This window comes from Capsicum annuum, chromosome 11, assembly GCF_002878395.1.
Source record: "Capsicum annuum cultivar UCD-10X-F1 chromosome 11, UCD10Xv1.1, whole genome shotgun sequence".
In the NCBI taxonomy this organism is placed as follows: domain Eukaryota; kingdom Viridiplantae; phylum Streptophyta; class Magnoliopsida; order Solanales; family Solanaceae; genus Capsicum; species Capsicum annuum.
In genome coordinates, this window is record NC_061121.1 from 88,000,818 (window position 1) to 88,020,507 (window position 19,690).

Consider the following 19,690-nt stretch of genomic DNA (forward strand, 5'->3'; position numbering starts at 1 on the left):
AATTAATTATTATAAGTCATTATGTATTAAAAATAATGATATTTGATAAAAAAGTAAATAGACATTTATGACATATTTTTTTCAGCTGCTTTAACCATATAATTTTACTAAATATCACCCTAATTAATTATTTATAAGTCATCTAAGTATTAACAAATCAATAATATTTAATCAAAAAGGAAAATTAGATATAAAATGATAAATTAACTCTTGATGTTTTAAATTAACTTGACATCTTATATGAGATCTACTTAAATTTTTTTGCAAGTATTTTTTAAATAATTTTGTTATATCACTTCTAATTAGTTGTTGTAAGTCATTTAAGACATATCTACTTCGCTACTTCAATCGTGATTTTACTAGATCACCCCTAATTAATTATTATGGTCATCTAAGTATTATGCCACTTAAATTGGAATAAAAAGATGTTATAAATCAAAATAATTAAAAGTTTAAATTATTTTAAAAATATAATTGACTATCAATGACAGAAAAGTCTAGACAAGGAGAGTGACATATATTATTTGAAAATTACATAAAAACTATTATAAATTACAATAGTTAACAACTTAAAATATCTAAAAAAAATAACTTAATCTGTTGTATATTTTAAAAAAATGCTAAAAAATACTATAAATCACAATAATTAATAATTTAAAAAATTTAAAAGATATAAAATATTTGGTTGACTCTCGAAATTATATTAGTGTCACTTAAATTGGAATAGAAGAAGAACAACGACAACAACAAACCCAGTGTATTCCTAAATTGTAGGGTCTGGGAGGGTAAAATGTACTCAGTCCATACTACTACCTCCGGAGAAGTAGAAAGATTGGAATAGAAGAAAAGTATTATAAATCACAAGAATTAAAAACTTTAATTATTTTAAAAATATAATTGACTATCAATGGCAAAAAAGTTTGGACAAGGAGAGTAACTTATGTTATTTGAAAATTACATAAAAAATATTCTAAATTACAATAGTTAACAACTTAAAATATCTAAAAATATATTAAAAGTATGATTGATTATCTAAATTCTTTTTGTGTCGCATAAATTGAGACAAAAAATAACATATATTGAGCATGTGCTAAATCTCGGATGGATCATAGAATGTATGTGCAATCCATTTTTCTTTTAAATTTTTGTTTAAATATATCAAAATTGAAAAGGCAAGTTCTGATACATCACACCAAATAGTGTATAAGAAATAATGTTAGAATAAATAATATCAGTATTACCAATACAAGCATTATTAATGCAAACATTACTAATATATACACTCTAACAAACTATTCCTACGTTCCAATGGAAGGAACGTATATAAAAGCAAAGTTCAATAGAACATCTACATAAATATGTTTTATCGTGTTCTCAAAGTCAAAAAAATTAAACTAATATGAAAGATGGTAACTTATAGTTTTCTTTTTTATATAATTTTTGAAAACACTTAAAATTTAAATTTAAAATATTAATTTAATTTAACTTCAAAGAACAAGTTGACAAATAAAAGAGAAGGAGAAAATCAAAGCAAAAATATTTAGGTCGACTTAGTAGGGGAGTACAATACAATTTTGGGTTATTAATTACAAGCCACATGCGATGTAATATGTAATGACTAGATAACCTTTTATAATTTTCAACAATTATTCTCTATTTTATACAAACGGTATTAAGTCTTATGTATCATTTTTAATCTCATATTTCCCACTTAATGTAGCAAATCTCAATAATCTATATCTATAATATATTAAAAATGTGAAAGGCCTTGGAAATATTGTTTGAATTTTTTGTCCTTCATTAAAAGTCTTTGCTTTAGACAAAATCATTTTTTTCACTATTTTTTCTAATATTTAAGAGTTGAAAATTAATTAAATATATTTATGGTAAAACATTTCCTTATTAGAAGTCATCAGAATTAATGATTTTTTTAATATTTAAGTATTGAAAATTAATTAAATATATTTTATGATAAAATGTTTCCTTATTAAAAATCGTCAAAATTAATGACAACTAATATTTTTTCCATTAATTTAAAATTCTAAATCAACCAAATTTGATTTTAAGAAATTGAAAAATCTAGAAATAAATATACAAGCGTTAGAATAAGAAAAATTTAAGAAGTACTAGATTTTAAAAAATTTAAGTACGTAATAAGAATATAATCAATGATTTTGTAAAGATTTGATAACTTTAAAAGTAAGGAAAAATTTTAAATATAGAAAAAAATAACAATCGTACCACAAATATAGTTCAAATTGATATGTCTCTCTTAGCCTCTGGCTGTAAGGGAAATAGTACTGCATGATGGAAAACAAAAGTGATAATCAATCAACCACTTGAAACTTCTTGTGGTAAATTATATATGTGCTTACACTAAAATATATGTTTATATTTACATTATTATATTAAAATGTGAAGGATCTTTGAAAAGTGATTTGACCTTTTTGCACTTCACTAAAAATCTCCGCAATAGGCAAAATCATTTAATTTAAATAATCAAACATTAAACGTGCGAGACACGTGCGGTTAAACTAGTATGATTAAAAATCTAAACTTCAAAATGCACCAAACTTTGTTATTTATATGGGTAAGTTATACATAATTATCTTGTGAGACACGATTTCTTAAAAAATACTATCAAGTAGTTAATATATTTTGTGTATTCATATTTCGTAATTAGTAATTCAAATTGACATAAATCTAACTTACTGTACATAGTCAAAATATCTTAAAGTTGGATCCGTGCTAATATGGGTCATGCGACTCTAGTAATATCTATAATTAATAATCTATATCTATAATCTATAATCTATAATCTATATCTATAATATGTTAAAAGTATGAAGGGCCTTAGGAATATTTTTTAAACTTTTTGCGCTTCATTAAAGGTTTCTGTTTTAATCAAAATTGTCTTTTCACTATTTTCATAGTATTTAAAGATTTGAAAATTAATTAAATAGTTAAAGTAAAACTTTTCTCATTAAAAGTCTTCAGAATTAATATCAATTAATACTTTTTTCATTAATTTAAAAATTTTAAAAATCTATTTCATTACTTAAATTAAATAAGTGCATAACAAAGTGCAACTTAGAAAAGGTAACAAATGTTTTTTTTTTTAAAAAAGACAAATTTCACTTTTTTTTTTTTTAAAACTCCTGAATAAAAATTTGACAATAAAGATTTATTTTTTTAATATTTAAGGAAAGAAAAATAGAAGTTCCGATTGTATCGTGCATCTATTTCAAATTTTCAATTAGTAAATTCTTCATATTTACCATACATTCAATTTTTTGATTCGTAATTATAAATTTGCTTTATTTTTTATTAGATATTTTAATTTGATTTTCATATAATTATTAACTTTAACTTATTCATGATGTGGTTTGTCTTTCACCACTTAAATTTGGTGTAGTTATATTTGACAAGTGATTCACATTTTTATACTTTATTAAAAATATTTATAATAGACAAAATCATTTAATTTTGAGTTACGCTAAATTAGTAAACTAAAAGAGGAGTTACACAAGGCCAATTGCACTTGGATCCCATCTTCCTTAATTAACTTGCAATCCCAAGTTCGTTTTCTCCCTCCACCAAAACAGAAAGGCGACGCCCCACCGTTGACGATTGAAATTTCCAGAGGAATTATGTCTATCAACATGAGAACTCTAACCCAAGCCTTCGCCAAAGCCTCAGCGGTGATCGAGAAAACGGTTCAAACGACGGTACAAGAAGTTACTGGTTTACCCAGAGCTTTACAGGACTACGATCTCTTAGATCAGATCGGTTCAGCCGGGCCGGGCCTAGCTTGGAAGTTGTACTCTGCCAAGGCCCGAGATGGCCACGCGGTTTACCCAAACGTTTGTGTTTGGCTTCTTGATAAGCGGTCCCTTTCTGAGGCACGACAACGAGCAGGCCTTTCCAAGGCTGCTGAAGACTCCTTTTTTGACATCATTCGGGCTGATGCCGCCCGGTTGGTTAGGTTGAGACATCCTGGGGTTGTTCATGTAGTCCAGGCACTTGATGAGAGTAAAAATTGTATGGCTATAGTTACAGAACCCTTGTTTGCTTCCGCTGCTAATGCTTTGGGGAATTTGGACAGTATTGACAAAGTTCCTAAGGAGCTTAAAGGAATGGTAATTGCCTTTTGCATAATAAATCATGTAATTAACTGCTAATCTATGTGAATGTTTTTTTCATGGAAAGTTTGGACTTTAATAGTGTTTATGATGATTTGAGGTGGTTCAAGTGGATGATTTATATTCTTGAGTTAGTTACATTGTGGTTTTATCACAGGAAAAGGAAGGCAACAAACTCAAGAGAGAAATTTGATAATTATCGTGCTGTGACAATGTTACCTAATTAGTGTTTTTTGTCATTTCCTTAGTAGATACTTCACTTTTACTTATTTAGATGGTTTACTTTGGCTTTATGGGTGCCATTTAGTAACTCATGTAGTAGCGATAAGGTTGACTGAGACAACTACTATAGGGACTGACTCTATTAGATTATCTTAAATAGTTAGATGTAACATTTACTGCCAAAGCTATTAGGGACCCATTGTATTAGACCAAAAGGCTTTCCTTGCTCTTTTAGGTTCAATAATTTTTAGTTTGGTTATTAGATCTTTCTTGGCAAGTTTGATTTTTTTTTGTTGATCTTTACGTTGGTTTTTGAGTTACATTGTGGTTTTATAATGGAAAGAAAGAAAAATGAAAAGAACAAGTGGTTTATTACTATTTCAAGTCAACAATATTCACCCACTGTGTTTATTGATAAGCCACTCACTGCTAGGATGGAGGAGAATAGAATCTATTTCAATGCAGAGTTCAAATTATTTGATATCACTCGATGGGGAAATGATGTAACTAAATGGTACGAATGGGTAGAGAGAAGCAGAAAGATGATGCGCAGATCCTCCATGAGTAGGAATGTTATGGAGTGGATATGCTTCTGTCTAGGAGAAGCATTAGAAGAGAAAAAGAACGGAGACCAAGTGATGTAAATTGATAAATAAAGACTCAGAACACTTTTGTACAAGGAAGCACTATGAATATGGGAGATTTATAAGTATTATATCTTTATATAGAGGGGGAAGGACAGGCTTAATCATTCTAGAGCTAGCATTTAGCATTGAATGCCGGGTGGTTAGATATTGCTTTAAAGATAGACAGGTTCATTAAATACCTAAGGTAGAAGGTGCAAATACCTAGCACAAGGGCATCTGCAGATTACCCTTACCCTTATAATAGGGCTATTCAAGAGAGCAAATGGCAATCGAGGAAGCTGCATAAGGCGGAGATCAAAAGTAAGAAAGGAATTGTTAAGGTTCGAGATAAAATGGATGCTCAGGAAGAGAGTCTGCTAAGAAGATGCCTAGTTGGTTATTGCGAGAAGACCAAGGAAAGGCCAACCTAGCCGATATTAGAAGATGGACCTCAACAAACTGGAAGAAAGCCTTTGGTATAAATATTTACGAGTTGAACAATGACACGTTTTCGTTTGAGTTCCCAAATAGAAACATGGTGGAACAAACTATTTGAGGCCACTGGAAATGGAAGAGTAGCAAATTTCTCCTTGAATGGTGGAAGCCAACATCAGGATATGTCCCTATATCTGCAAAATCTGCAAATACCAAGGAGACCTGGATTAAAGTAGTAGGAATTCCTCTTCATCTCTGGTCAAACAAGATTTTCCAAGAGATAAGAGGAATCTGTGGGGGTTGGGTGGCGACGGAGGAAGAAACAGAACTTAAGAATCATATGAAATGGGCTAGGATTCTGGTTGTAAACAGTGGTAGTAGTATCCCAAGAAAAGTGGCTATATCGCGAAATGGCATCATATTTCATCTTCAAATATGGCCGGAATGTTGCCTAGATTTGAATTCTTGCTGGAAAGTGATGTCAGAAAAGAAGAGGATAATTACCTGGTCCATAGCTTTACCCAGAAGTTCTTCGAGGTGCCTGTTCGTGATGTTGCAAGAGAATCCCATAAATTTAGGGATTTTCCTAGTTTCCAGCACGTGGTCTCAACAGGGAGAAACGTGTTTTTACCATGTGTGGGGCTGTCTTTACCATGTGCAGGGCATGTGAATCACTTAAGTGAGAATGTTAGAATGGTCCTGGACATTGGGCCTAACATAAAGACCAAAGGCTCAGATCTGGCAAGTCAAGTGATTGAAAATAATTTTCAAGGTGAAATAAGAAGTTTTTCAGGAGACCAGAGCACGTTTAATTCATTTGAAGACATTGAAGAGTAGATGACTAAGCATTGTGAAGCTCTAGTTGCTGAAATAGTGGGGAAGACAACACAATTAAGGGAAGAGATGGGGTTGTTGGGGTTGCTGATAACAGGCGAAGAGAAAGATCAACAACTGAAAATAAATTGTGACATCAGTGGTGCTGAGCAAGTTAATTATGAGACGACAAAGCAATCCACTGACACAAAGATAGTTAATTAGGAGGTGGACGAAGCAGTACCATTAATGACACAACAATTGATCACGCAAGGGAAAGAAAAAGTAAATTTCGATTGGGTGCAACAAAATTTAATCAAATTGGGAAAAATGTTCGAGGTCGATTTTCAAGGACATGAAGAGGAAGCTATAGAACTCCTACGGATAGACAGTTGCAGACATGCAAGAAGACTAGAACATAGTAGTGAGATCAAGAAGGCTATGACAAAGGGAGTGCAAGAATTAAGAAGTCTGATATGCTTTGATGTTAAATTTAAAAATAATGGGAATAGATGTAGGGGGAGAAACATAAGCACTAGTTCTTGATGAAGTTCAAGCTAGTGTCTTGGAATGTTAGGGGGATTAAACGACAGAGATAAGAGGAGATTGGTGAATAGCATGATATAGGGATGGAAAACGGACATCATATGCCTTCAAGAAACAAAATTGGAGTGTAATGTCATAGAATTGGCAAAACAGGTGTGGGGAGGCAGATATGGGTTAAGCAAGCATATTTGGAATCTAGTGGGACAAGAGGGGGGATTTTATTAATGTGGGATGAGAGGGCATGGAAAGGGGAAAATTCTGGAAATAGGAACTTACTCCATCACATGTAAATTTGAATGTCAACTTCAAGATTACATGTGTCGTATTACTGGATTTTATGCTCCTAATTGTTACAAAGAAAAAATAATGGTGTGGGCAGAGTTGGGATCTGTAAGGGGGTTGATAGAAGGGCCATGGGCTATTTGTTGGGATTTCAATGTATCAAGATACATTACTGAGAAGAAGAACTGCAGTAGTACCACCAGAGGTATGAAGGAATTCTTAAACTTTATTGAAGATATGAAGTTAGTTGATCTGCAACTAGAGGATGCAATGTATACTCGGTTCAAAGGAGATAAACAGGAAGTAGCATCAAGGATTGACAGGATCCTAATTTCAGAGGAATGGGATGGTAGTTTCCAAAACCTAAAGCAGACTCCATTGCAGAGAATGAGTTCTGATCATACTCCTGTAGCTTTAGTTGGTGGATCCGGGGAGAGGAACAAGAGCGACTTCAAATTTGAAAATTGGTGGCTGGAATCAGAAGGCTTCATTGATAGAGCTAGAGGTGGGTGATCTTTAACTTCGCAGGGAAACCTGATTACATACTGGCTTGTAAGCTAAAAACACTGAAAGTTAAGCTAAAAAAATTGGAGGAATAAAGAAGAGGGGAATCTGAGTATTCAGAGAAAAAAATTGCTTGAACAATTGGCAGTCTTAGATGCTGGGAGGGAAGATAAAATACGGGAATCTGAGTATTTAGTGGAAAAAATTGCTTGAACAACTGGCAGTCTTAGATGCTGGGAGGGAAGATAAAATACTCACGGATGAGGAGATTGCCAGAAAAGCTGAACCGATGTTGAAATATGAAGAGATGATCAAGAGGGAGGAAATCTCACGGAGACAAAAATCACGAGCACTTTGGTTGAGAGAGGGTGGTAAGAATACAATATTTTTCCACAAATGACAAATGTGCGTAGAAGATGCAACAATATTGATCAGCTTATGATACAAGGAGAAATCACTCAGGTACCAGGTGAAATTGAAGGGAGATCATTGATTATTACAAGAATCTATACAAGGAAACCACTCGGCGGAGGCCTGTGTATCAGAATTTCTAGTGTCCTATTTTAACAAAAAAAAGAAAATTTAGCCCTTCAGAACAACTTTGAGGAAAGTGAAATCTTGAGATGCCTAAAGTTGTGTGCAACTGACAAAGCTCCAGGTCCCGATGGATTTACTATGGGGTTCTTTATCAAGTGTTGGGATGTTGTGAAACAAGACATTATGGACACTTTTCAAAACTTCTATGACCACAAAGTGTTTGAGAAGAGTCTAAATGCAACATTTATTGCTCTTATCCCTAAAAAGAAAGGTGCCAAGGAGTTGAGGGACTTTAGACCAATTAGCTTGATTGGCAGCTTATGCAAGCTAATATCCAAAGTTTTGATTGAAAGGCTGAAAAAGGGTGATTGACAAGTTAGTAGACTGACAACAAATGACATTTATTGTAGGAAGGAAGATAATGGATGCTACATTGATTGCAAATGAAGTTGTTGACTCCAGGAACAAACAAAAGAAACCTGGGATTCTATGTAAGTTGGACATAAAGAAAGCTAATGATCATGTTAATTAGAAATATTTAGTGAAAATGATGGAGAGATGGGATTTGGGTTGAAGTGGCTAAACTGGATAAAATATTGTGTCTCAACTGTTAGATTCTCTATTCTTATTAGCGGTAACCTTGCAGGCTTCTTTCAAATACAAATGGGACTCAGACAAGGTGACCCGCTATCACCTTTCTTGTTTTTGATCATTATGGAGGGGCTGAATATAATAACATGATAAAGACAACAAACATGAGAGGATTTTCAGGGGATTTGATGCTTGATGCTGAAAGAGTAGAAGTGATGCACCTGCAATATGCAGATGATACTCTTATTTTTTGTGATGCCGTGGAGGAACAACTTAAGTACTTGAGGGTGATACTAATTCTATTTGAAGGGATATTTGGTTTACATATTAACTAGCGGAAGAGTGTAATGTATACGATCAATAAAGTCAACAACATGAATTGGTTAGCATCAATTTTGGGTGGTGAAATAGGTGTCTTGGCAACTACATACTTATGATTACCTTTGGGAGCTAAATCCAACTCCATAGACATATGGAATAGTGTGATTGAGAAATATGAGAAGAAATTGGCAAGATGGAAGACTCAATATTTATCTCTAGGAGGAAGGTTGACACTTATCAACTCAGTACTGGATGCCTTACCTACCTATTGATGTCTCTTTTTCCCTTGCTGCAAGGATTATTAAGAGGTTGTATAGTATCGGAAGAAAATTCTTGTGGCAAGGTAGTAAAGACAAAAAAGGTTTTCATATTGTAAAGTGGAAATCAGTGACAATTGACAAGAAGAATGGAGGGTTGGGGATAAAGAATCTGAAAATTCAAAGTAAGGCTCTTATGATGAAATGGGTGTGGAAATATGCAAAAAATAACCAGCTGCTATGGAGGAAAATGATTGGGGCTAAATTTACTGAAGAAGATAGATGGATGACTAAAGAAGTGGCCACACTATATGGGGTTAGACTCTGGAGATCTATTAGACACTGGTGGAATGAAGTTAAAAGAAACTCAAAGATTAAAGTGATGGATGGAAATAAGACTAGGTTCTGGAAGGATAATTGGCATGAGGAAGAGAGGATGGAAGTGCTTTTTCCAGATATCTACAACTTGGTATTGTTTTACCAGAGGACTATAGCAGAATTATGGACACCACATGGGTGGAACTTCAATTTCAGAAGGCAAGTAAATGACTGGGAGGTAATGAGAGTAGCTGAATTTTTTAATACTGTGGGTTCAGGGAGGACGTACTATAGTAGATGAGAAATGAAAACGGTATGTTCAAAGTCAACAAAGCCTACAAGATGATGAACCAAACAACTCAATGGGGTCCAAGATGGCCATGGAAGCAAATATGGAAAAGTAGGATACCTCACAAAGTGTCATGCTTTGTCTGGTTATTGGCCAAAGAAGCAGTTCTTACACAGGATATTGTCATGAAGAAAGATGAAGAAAGGGATAACCTTGTGCTCTAGATGTTTCCTCGGTGGAGAAACTTTAGAGACTTTTAATCATCTATTTCTACATTGTAAGTACACTCAACTACTTTGGAGACTTTTCTTAAGACTTAAACACATTTCCTGGACAATGCCTAGGAAAATATCTGAGACTTTAAAGTGCTGGGAGGAAGCAGTGTACATGCGAAGGCTAGAGGTAGATGGAGAATTATCCCTGGTACTATATGGTGGGCTATCTGGAAAGGGAGGAATTCTAGATGTTTTGAGAGCATAGAGAATAGTGTGCAGAAAGTTAAACTCAACTGCATTTTGCTTTTATGTTTTTGGTGTAATCAACTATACTCTGATGATATTGTCTCGATAATTGATATACTAAACTCAATTTAGATATAAAGCAGTTGATTTAGGAGTACTCTTGTATAGAAGGTTTCAGTACAACCCATGTACTGTGTGATATAATACAAAGTTACCAAGTTAAAAAAAATGGTTTATTACTATAGATTTTTGAGTTACAATAAGGTGATGATAACAACTATCTTTGAACTATGGGATTGATATTTAGTTAATTGAGCGACTGAACGTGACAGTAACTCTGTTTCATTTCCTTAGTAACTGATAAAAAGATGGATTATTTGAGTGCCTAGACTGTTACACTAAATGAGACCAATACTGTAAAAAAAGTAGCAAAAATCATAAGAAAAACAAAGATCACGATATGTTGGGAAATAGTTTGTCTGGTTGAACAGGTTCTACTCTACTACTATAGGGACCAATCATATTTATAAGAAGAGTTTGATAGTAGCTCAGAAGTAACATGTGTCATCTTCATAGTAGGTGTTATACATTCTTTTAGGTTTGTGTATGTAATAAAATATTAAATTTAGATGTAGATCGACTCTGACTATGTAGGACTGTTATAACAACAAAACATACAAGTATATTCCCACAAAGAAGAGGGGTCTGGGGAAGGCAAGTGTACGCAGTTCATACCACTACCTCAAAATGAAGTAGAGAGACTGATTCTGATAGACCCACGACAATATATATAGGACTGTTATGATTGGACAAAATGTTTAGATTTACTAACTCAAATAGTTAAATCTCAGATTAACTCTGAAAGCTAGAAGTGGTTTGTGCTATAGACCAAACGGGATGCTTAAGTAGTTGATTGTAAGATCTACTTTCGAAGATGCTATTCAAAAAAGCTGCGAGGGATGGGTTGTATCAGGCTAAAGATTTTCCTTGCTTGTCTGATGTCATTAAAATTTTAAATTTGACTTTTCGGCACATATGTTCGGTCTAGCTGGGTAACATCTTTTGCATCACAACTTCTCTTTTGAAAGAATCTTACTGTAGTTTGTATAAAGCTAGAAAGTGGTCATAGGCTGTAATTTATGGTAGAGATTCAGTGGAGAGAAGGTTACATTTTAGCTTCAAGGCATTTATCTTAGTGATGCTAGTAATAGTGTCTTGTGTCCTCAGTGTCCTTGTCAGTATCTAAAAGAACATGTATCAGCATGAGCACGTCATGTACATCTCTCCATCCCGTGCATATGATTATCACAATTTACGACTATATATGGGAGAATGCAAAGAGTTTTGTAGTCCTTGGTTACATTCTAACTAATAATAACTACCTTGTTAGCTTGTCTACTAAAAGAGGTTGCTCTTTCAAACATGCCCTTGTATTTGTTATTTATTGTTTCATATGCTAGAAAGAACGCTTTTTGTAGTCCTCTCATCAAATTTGATGGTATGAAGCTTTACATGTGGCTATTGTTTTGCCATAATTCTTGTTTTAAGAATTTCCATGTACCTTTGTGATTGGTCAATATTTTTTTTTTTTTTTTAAAATTAAATTATTTTCTTCGTCGCCCTAAAACATTTATTATATTCACTTTTCGATGATCAGATTATAGGAACTTTAATCAATTTTTGTGAAAAGGATCACTATGTTGATAGGAGCATTGCAATTTACGGTATTTATTTTTCGTATTGTTTTGAATATCTAATTTTCAATTTTAAAATATTGAATTAATTTAGCACAATTTTACCTTCAAAAATTAGTCAAATTGTTTTTTCGATAAATAAAACATAAAATAATAATTTATTCTTCTTACTAAAACATTTATCACATTTCACTTTTCGATAATCAAATTAAAGAAAAAGATCTATGTTGATAGGAGCATTGCAATTTATAGTATTTGTTTTTTCGTATTGATTCGAATATCTAATTTTCAATTTTAAAATATTGAATTAATTTAGCTCTATTTACCTTCAAAAATTGGTCAAACTGTCTTTTCGAAAAATAAAACATAAAATGTGGACAACTTTTGAAGACAAAATTAATATTCTTTTATGAACGGAGCATATACTAGGCCTTAATATATTTTTTATCATTAAATCTTCCATATTTTTGTTTCTTTAGTGACCTCATATGTTCTTATGAATATTTGTCCAGAAACTATTTTCAGGTAAAATTTTAAAATCTTTTACTTTATTAGTGACCTCATACGTGCTTATAAATATTTATTCTAGAATTATTTTTAGGTTAGTATTAAATTTTTTTATTTTATTAACTTTTACTTACTACTATAAAAGGGAGAATACCCCTTTTTCATAGGCTTTTCATATTTTTTTGGTTTTTTTAACTCCCATTTAAAGTTTTTATGATTTTGTTAGTCTCACATAGTTTGGTAAATTTTAAGAACTTTATGGACTTTTTACATGCCACTAATAATGATGATGTCATGGAAAAGATGATAGTGTCCCCAACAAGGCGCACTTATACATATTTGAGTCTTTATTTATATGTGACAATATTATTAAAGTTGTTTCAAATTATATTTTTCCTTGAGAATTTATTATAGACACATAAATAATAATCCTTCTATTCAATTTTTGTCAGGCTAACCCCTCCCCTCACATGTATAGGCTTAGTTATTGAATTAAATTATTATTCTTATAATATTATTTATTATTTATTGATGTTATTTATAATTTGCTAATGTAAATTTTTATCAGCCAATTAAATGTAATTCTTTTTTTATTTTTTATTTCTCCTGTAACTTTTTATCGTATATGCTGGCAAATATAAGTAATTAACAAAGATCTCACTCAAGGTATGATTAAGTTTCAAATAAAAAAACTAAACACAATTAACTTATATCATTTTAAAATTCCTTTAAAAGTTGCAAAAAATGTAAATTTTATTGCAAAAAAGAAGTTGCCAAAAATGTAAATTATAGTCATTTCATCTCAATGGAAAAATGAATTGTAGAATATAGTTAGTCAATCTAATTTTCTATGTGCACACTTTTAACATAAAATTTACCTAGTAAAGGACTACTAAACATGAACTATAAACATTATATGAACATTATTCTTTGGAAATGCTTGAAAGAAAAATGTAGTTAAAAAAACAATTTGATCTTCACACAGTTTATGAAATGCTTGAAAGATCTAATGTTTTGTTGGAGAAGTGGGAATAGAAGGAGGAGGCTTAAGGCATGGAACGTGGTCCCTCTTACGTTGATGTGGGTTTTTTGGAATGAGAGAAATAGGAGAACTTTTGAGGGGTAGAGTCGAGTTTTTCTCAAGGGAGGAATAGCCTCCGATCTCTTATTTTCTTTTGGTGTACCGTAAAACCCCTAGTTGTGTAGAAGAACGGGTGGACTTTGTAGAGAATTAGATTTTGTAGATTCTTTACCTTTTGGTTTTCACTTTCTATATGGCCAACTCGGCCTTATAAAAAAAAATAAGAGAAGATAAAACTCATTTTGAATCATCAAAGATTATAAGCTCAATAAATTTCTATAAAATAGAAACTAGAAGAGATTTTGTGTATGTATTTGTTTGATTTTTAATATGTATTTGTTTGATTTTCATTTTTAAAAGTCTAGTATATAAATTAAGAAAAATATTATACTTTAACTTCTGAATACTATTTTGAACTTTAGTGGCTTTAGAAGTCCTTAGAAACTGTCAATTGATGTTACAAAAAAAGAAGTAAGAGTAGTATTCTTTTTTAACTTGTAAATTTATTTTTTAATGTTGAGCCCAGGCCAAATGGCACTAGTAGATGTGATAATTCCAGATGTTGGAGTCAACATTGTTGTGGAGATTCCTATTCATAATCCTCTTCACCTATCATCACAACACATTTTCATCTCCCACGGACAAAGAAGCTCTTGTTGGTGGAAAAACAGGAAAGATACGGTTGGAAGAGTCTTATATCTCGCTGTAGGTGTTAGCATGTGATTTTGAGAACAATTAGTATGGAATGAATTGATTCCTGAATAGAGCGCAAGAATATAGAAGGATTCATATTACTAGCCTCAATGAAATGTTGAAGGATAATACCTTTTTGTGTATGATGGGCTGTATGGAAGAGAGGAATACGAGATGTTTTGAAGACTAGAGCAAATCCATTCATGATGTGAAATGGAATTGTTTAGTGTGTTTAATTTTTTGGTGTAAAAGAAACTGTATAAGGGAAGTAGATGCGTTGGTAGATTTCATAGGTGCTCTGCAAAGGCTTGGAATCTAACTTTCTACCTTGTGAATTCTTGATGGTGGCCAACATTCCTAATGCTGAAGAATACAACGGCACAATTGTCCCCAAAAAAAAAGCTAGCCTCGATGAGTTTGGGATCGAGTATATATGATGTTTTATCTGGAACAATTCGACGAATAGGTGGCGGGATAGGTTACAGTATGTATTGACTTTGTTCTATACATTGAATTTGGATTATATTGTAAAATAATCGAGAAAGAAAAATATGCAATGATGCTATAGTTCTTCTTTTTTAAAGTAAAAGAGGCATTGTCAAAAATATGCAATGATGCTATAGTTCTTCTTTTTTAAAGTAAAAGAGGCATTGTATTGACATTGGGAAACCAAAGAGGGAGTGAGCTTTGTAGAAACAAAAAAGTGTAATTTAATGTTACACCTGCTTGGCATCAGCTATGCCTGGAATTTAGAACAGCTCATGTGGAGCTGGACATGCATAGCTGGACTGGCTATGGATCATGGAACATGTGAATGTCTCCCAGTTGTCATGTGAACCTGACAGAAGGAAAAGAATTTCAGAGCTATTGAAGGCATAAAAGTAAAAGAAAGAAAAAGAAAAATCAATTTTCAACCCTGCTTTTTCTCTTTTCTGTATATTGCTGAAGTACACATGTCACTCCAGCATTGTATTGATGGTAGGATAGGTTTTCTTGAGAATTATAGATTTGTACAATTTTCCTTCTCAATCTTTGGTATACCGGGATCACCTTTTGCTTGTAAATTTCATTTACTTATCAAAAGAAAAAGAGATTAGTTAAGGGATTTTGTCAGCTCTCCGAGGTATGAAAAAAAATTATTAGAAGTTCTAATTTTGAAGTTCTCTAGCATACCGGTAATTATACCAATTAATAAACCATTTTTAGGCCCTCAATAACTCTGCTATATATAAAACCAAATATTTCTAAATTCTTTGGATTCTGGAAAGGGAGAATTGGTAAAGGATTGGAATGTCAGTATTCTAGTTGAAAAATGAGTCTAATGTAGTGTCAACAAAGAGGGAATAAGAATAGTATATAATATCCTACTTGGGAAAGAATTGTAATATTAGTGTTTTAGTTGGAAAAGGAGTCTGATGTAGTGTCTATAAAGAGGGTCTCAATGTAATAATTTAGATACACAACAATTCAATAATATTTTCTCCTTTATTTCTCACATGGTATCGAAGCAAGTTCGGTGAGAAACTTACTGGGAAGAAAACTCAATAAGATCGTCATCGTGTGTCAATTTCCAGCAACTGTCAAGGCTGATTTGCGCCCTCCTCTGTTTTGTAAGTGTTGCCAACACTAACATGAGGTGCGAAACACGCGGAAGAGCAACCCCCAGCCACTCTCAGTTTCAGTGAGCCACACACCATCGATAGTCTCAAATCTGTGTTACCACGCATATCACGCACTGACGCGTACAACTGTTTTTGACCACTTTCCGGCAAGATTTTTTTCAGTGAGGTCACCACCTTATTTTGAGGCTGTCGAAGATAGTTATTGATTCCGACTAGTTTCCGGCAATCAAATTCAATTTTTGGGCGACTGGCCAATTTTTTATTGGCAACATATTTCTATTTTTTTGCTTAATTTAGTCCTATTAAATCTGAATCCTTAATGAGGAGATTAGAAAATCAAACGTCACGGTCCATGAAGAATCGATTAGAGGGGTAGGGGGTCATTTTGGACGATTTCGACTAGGTGTAGTTATTCTAAAAGGCTTGAAAATACTCGTGAAATATGCTATTCTCAACCTAAGGTAGTTATTGTAATAGACTTGGACATACTTGTGGAACATGCTATTCTTTACGTGGTCAACTACCTAAAAATGCTCATGTTGCTCAGTCTAAAACCACAGGTAATCAATGGATGTATTTATATGAAAGAGAATATAATGAGTATCTTCAGTATCGAGCAAGTAAGCAGATATCTCTACCCGTAGCCTCAACCGCATAACACAATTTCCTAGCTTTGGATCATAGGTTGTGGACTCGGGCGCTTTTGATTATATATCTGGTGATAAATCACTTCGATCAAATTGTTTGTTCACAGTCTCTTTCAGCTGTCACTTTAGCCCATGGTAACCAAGCCAAAGCAAAAGGAGTTGGACAAGCTACTCCCTTATCCTTCATCACTTTAAATTCTGTTCTTTTTGTCCCTAATTGTCCTTTTAATCTTGCATCGGTCAGTCGTTTGACTCGTGCCTGAACTGTGGCATATTATTTGTTAATGACTCTTTTATCATGTATGACTGTAGTACGGGACAAACAATTAGTGTAGGATATGAATCACAAGGCTTTTACTACCTTACCTCTCCTAACTCTTCCATAGCATGTAGAATTATAGATTCTTCGGACATAATTCATAAACGTTTAGGACATCCTAGTTTGTTCAAACTACATAGATGGTGCCTAGTTTGTCTAGTCTATCCACATTAAATTGTGAGTCGTGCCAAATTGGGAAACACACTCGACCTACCTTTCAACGTAGTACTGAGAATTGTGCAGAGTCTAGCTTTTCCTCTGATACCATGTGAGAGAAAGGAGAAAATATTCAATGCCCTCAGTAATAATTTAGATACACAACAATTCAATAATATTTTCTCCTTTATTTCTCACAGGTGTCTTGCCGCAATTCCCTTGTAGTAGAAGCCTAAGGTTCTGATAGGTGACTCTGTTAATCATTTCATCTCTTTTCCAAATTCACGCCATAACTGAGGAGTGTTTATCTATGAAATTGCTGAGTGTGCATACTTGAGTTCTACTGAACTCGCAAGATTTAGATTTCTAAGGAACACTGTATTTGGTATGTTTGTGTGATAAAAGATGCAAACTGTTACCTTGTGTCTCTTTTGTTTAGCAGTAGGCTAACACTTGGTCATACTGGGTACTTTCCTGATGACTCTTGCTTCATGCAGGAAATGGGGTTGCTTGAGGTTAAACATGGTTTGCTCCAAATTGCAGAAACCTTGGATTTCCTCCACAACAATGCTCGTCTAATTCATCGTTCTATATCACCTGAGGTATTTTTTTTCTCCTCATTTTTCCAACTGTTTATGTCATTACCTCTGTGTGGGGTATGCATTGGTATCATTCATTTTTTTTTGTGATGTGTATGTTAATAACAAAGCATCCAGGGGATGCAAGATTTACAAAAGTAGGAAGAGTCGGCTCTAGAAAGGGCAAAAATAAAACCTATCACAACACAAAAGAGCTGACAAAATCTAAGAATTGTTCTGGGTTATGCAAAGGTGTTGGGTTAACCCAACTAAAAAGTAAGACTAAGCACCTGCCCTTGAAATTGGAGCTGTTAGTTGAGATGCCATCAAAACATCTTTGGTTTCTTTCTGTCCATAAGCCCCAGACTACATCAGCTGGAACCATAGACCAGAATCTAATGATGGACTTCTCAACCTTCCAATTGTCCCAAGTCCTAACTGAGAAAAACTTCTGGAAATGACAGTTTCTAGACTGTTTAAACACATGTACCATCTGTTTGCTGAACTGAATCCTCTTCTCTTGAGATTGTCTATAGTGAGACATGACTTGTTCAGGGCTAGCCAGCAAAAAGCACTATCTTTTTGGGGTGGGGTGGGGGTGGGGGCTGGGGAGAATTTGATCTTCCATATCAGCTTCAATGGCCACTGATCAATTAGAGTTTTGCTGGAACTCAAAAGACTTGAGTATTAACCATCCACGGTATTACCCCATTTGAGAGTGTCATTTCCCACGGGGTTGGCAACAGTAGAATGTAACCTCCCACGAGTGCTGCAAGTTCTTCGAACTCCCAGTCATTTTACTTCTCGGTCTAAGACACCAAGTATGCCCCTCCTAATTTGGTGAAACAGTGGAATTAGGATTGGAAGCAAGAAAAATATCACAGGGTAGAGCTCCTTCAATAGATGCTGACCACGCCAATGGTCTTTCCAGAAGAGGATGTGGTTTTCGTTGCCTACCGCAAAGTTGTTTTAGGAGAGAAGTCAGACCACAATTCCCTGATTTCTTTCCACAAACTACAACCATGAGGTAACCAGCCAGAGTTGGTAATCTAGTGGCTATATTTTCCTATTTAGCGTGGATCACTTCCTTCCAATACCCTGTTGATTATACCTTCAATGCCATTTCAATAGCATTCTTTTCCTATGGAGTGCCAGGTCTTCCACTAATCCACCAAATGATTTTGGGATAGTAACCTTATCCCATTTCGACAAGTGAAGTTTGTGGGACTCGTTATTGCCATCCCATAAGAATGAGCACCTAATGCTATCAAGCTTCTGCAATTTCATCTGGTACAGGGAATAAGGACATTAAATAAGTCGGAATACTGTCTAGCACAATGTTAATCTATGTAATTCTGCCTCCAAGAGAGATATTGTTGTTGCCAAGTGGCCAACCTTTCCTCAAACTTTTAAACAACCCCATTCCATTTCTCAACAGATCTGTAGCTAGCCAAATGGGAGCCCCAGGTAGGTAGTAGGGAAGGTCCCCATGTATTGCAATACATTATCTCTGCCATCTCTTCCATCCTATTAATCATATTCACCAGATAGATAACACACTTAGACATGTTGATATGGAGACCAGAGAGAGCCTCAAAGTGCATTAAGGTGATATTGTGGTATTGAACCTGGAACCTCTCAGCACCACAAAATATAAGTGTCATCAGCAAATAGTAAGTGTGGTACAGAGGTTAATTGGCCCGTTCTGCTGCCCACATCAAAGCCCTTCAACCAATTAAGTTCTTTAGCCGTGTTGGAAACTATTATGGAAGATGACAACTTAGAACGAGAAGACAGATGAGTCTGGTAGAGAGGTTGTCTGAGGGAGAAAGGTTGACTGTTTGTTGGTAGCGGTCGAAATAGGTGCGGATTAGATACAGAAAGGGTTTCAAAGAAAGAGAAGTTCGTGAAAAGGGTCTGTGCAAGTTGAGAGAGGGATTAAGGAAAGAGAACAAATGGGTCATACCGAAACATAATTTTTGCGAGCGACGAGCAGATCATAAGAGAAAGAGGGTCGAAAAGAGGACATGTGTGTGTTCTTAGAGGGTT

The 19,690-nt window shown here is 33.9% G+C and overlaps 1 protein-coding gene across 1 annotated transcript in view; it reads left to right on the forward strand.

Annotated features, from left to right (window-relative positions):
• The first annotated feature begins 3,498 nt into the window (after positions 1-3,498).
• Positions 3,499-19,690, forward strand: part of LOC107847273 (SCY1-like protein 2 A) — a 91,222-nt gene continuing 75,030 nt past the window's right edge. Inside the window, exons 1-2 of the mRNA XM_016691466.2 lie at positions 3,499-4,139; positions 17,561-17,665. Coding sequence (XP_016546952.1) covers positions 3,651-4,139; positions 17,561-17,665 — 594 coding nt within the window. The 5' untranslated portion in view covers positions 3,499-3,650. The remainder of the gene's footprint in view (positions 4,140-17,560; positions 17,666-19,690) is intronic.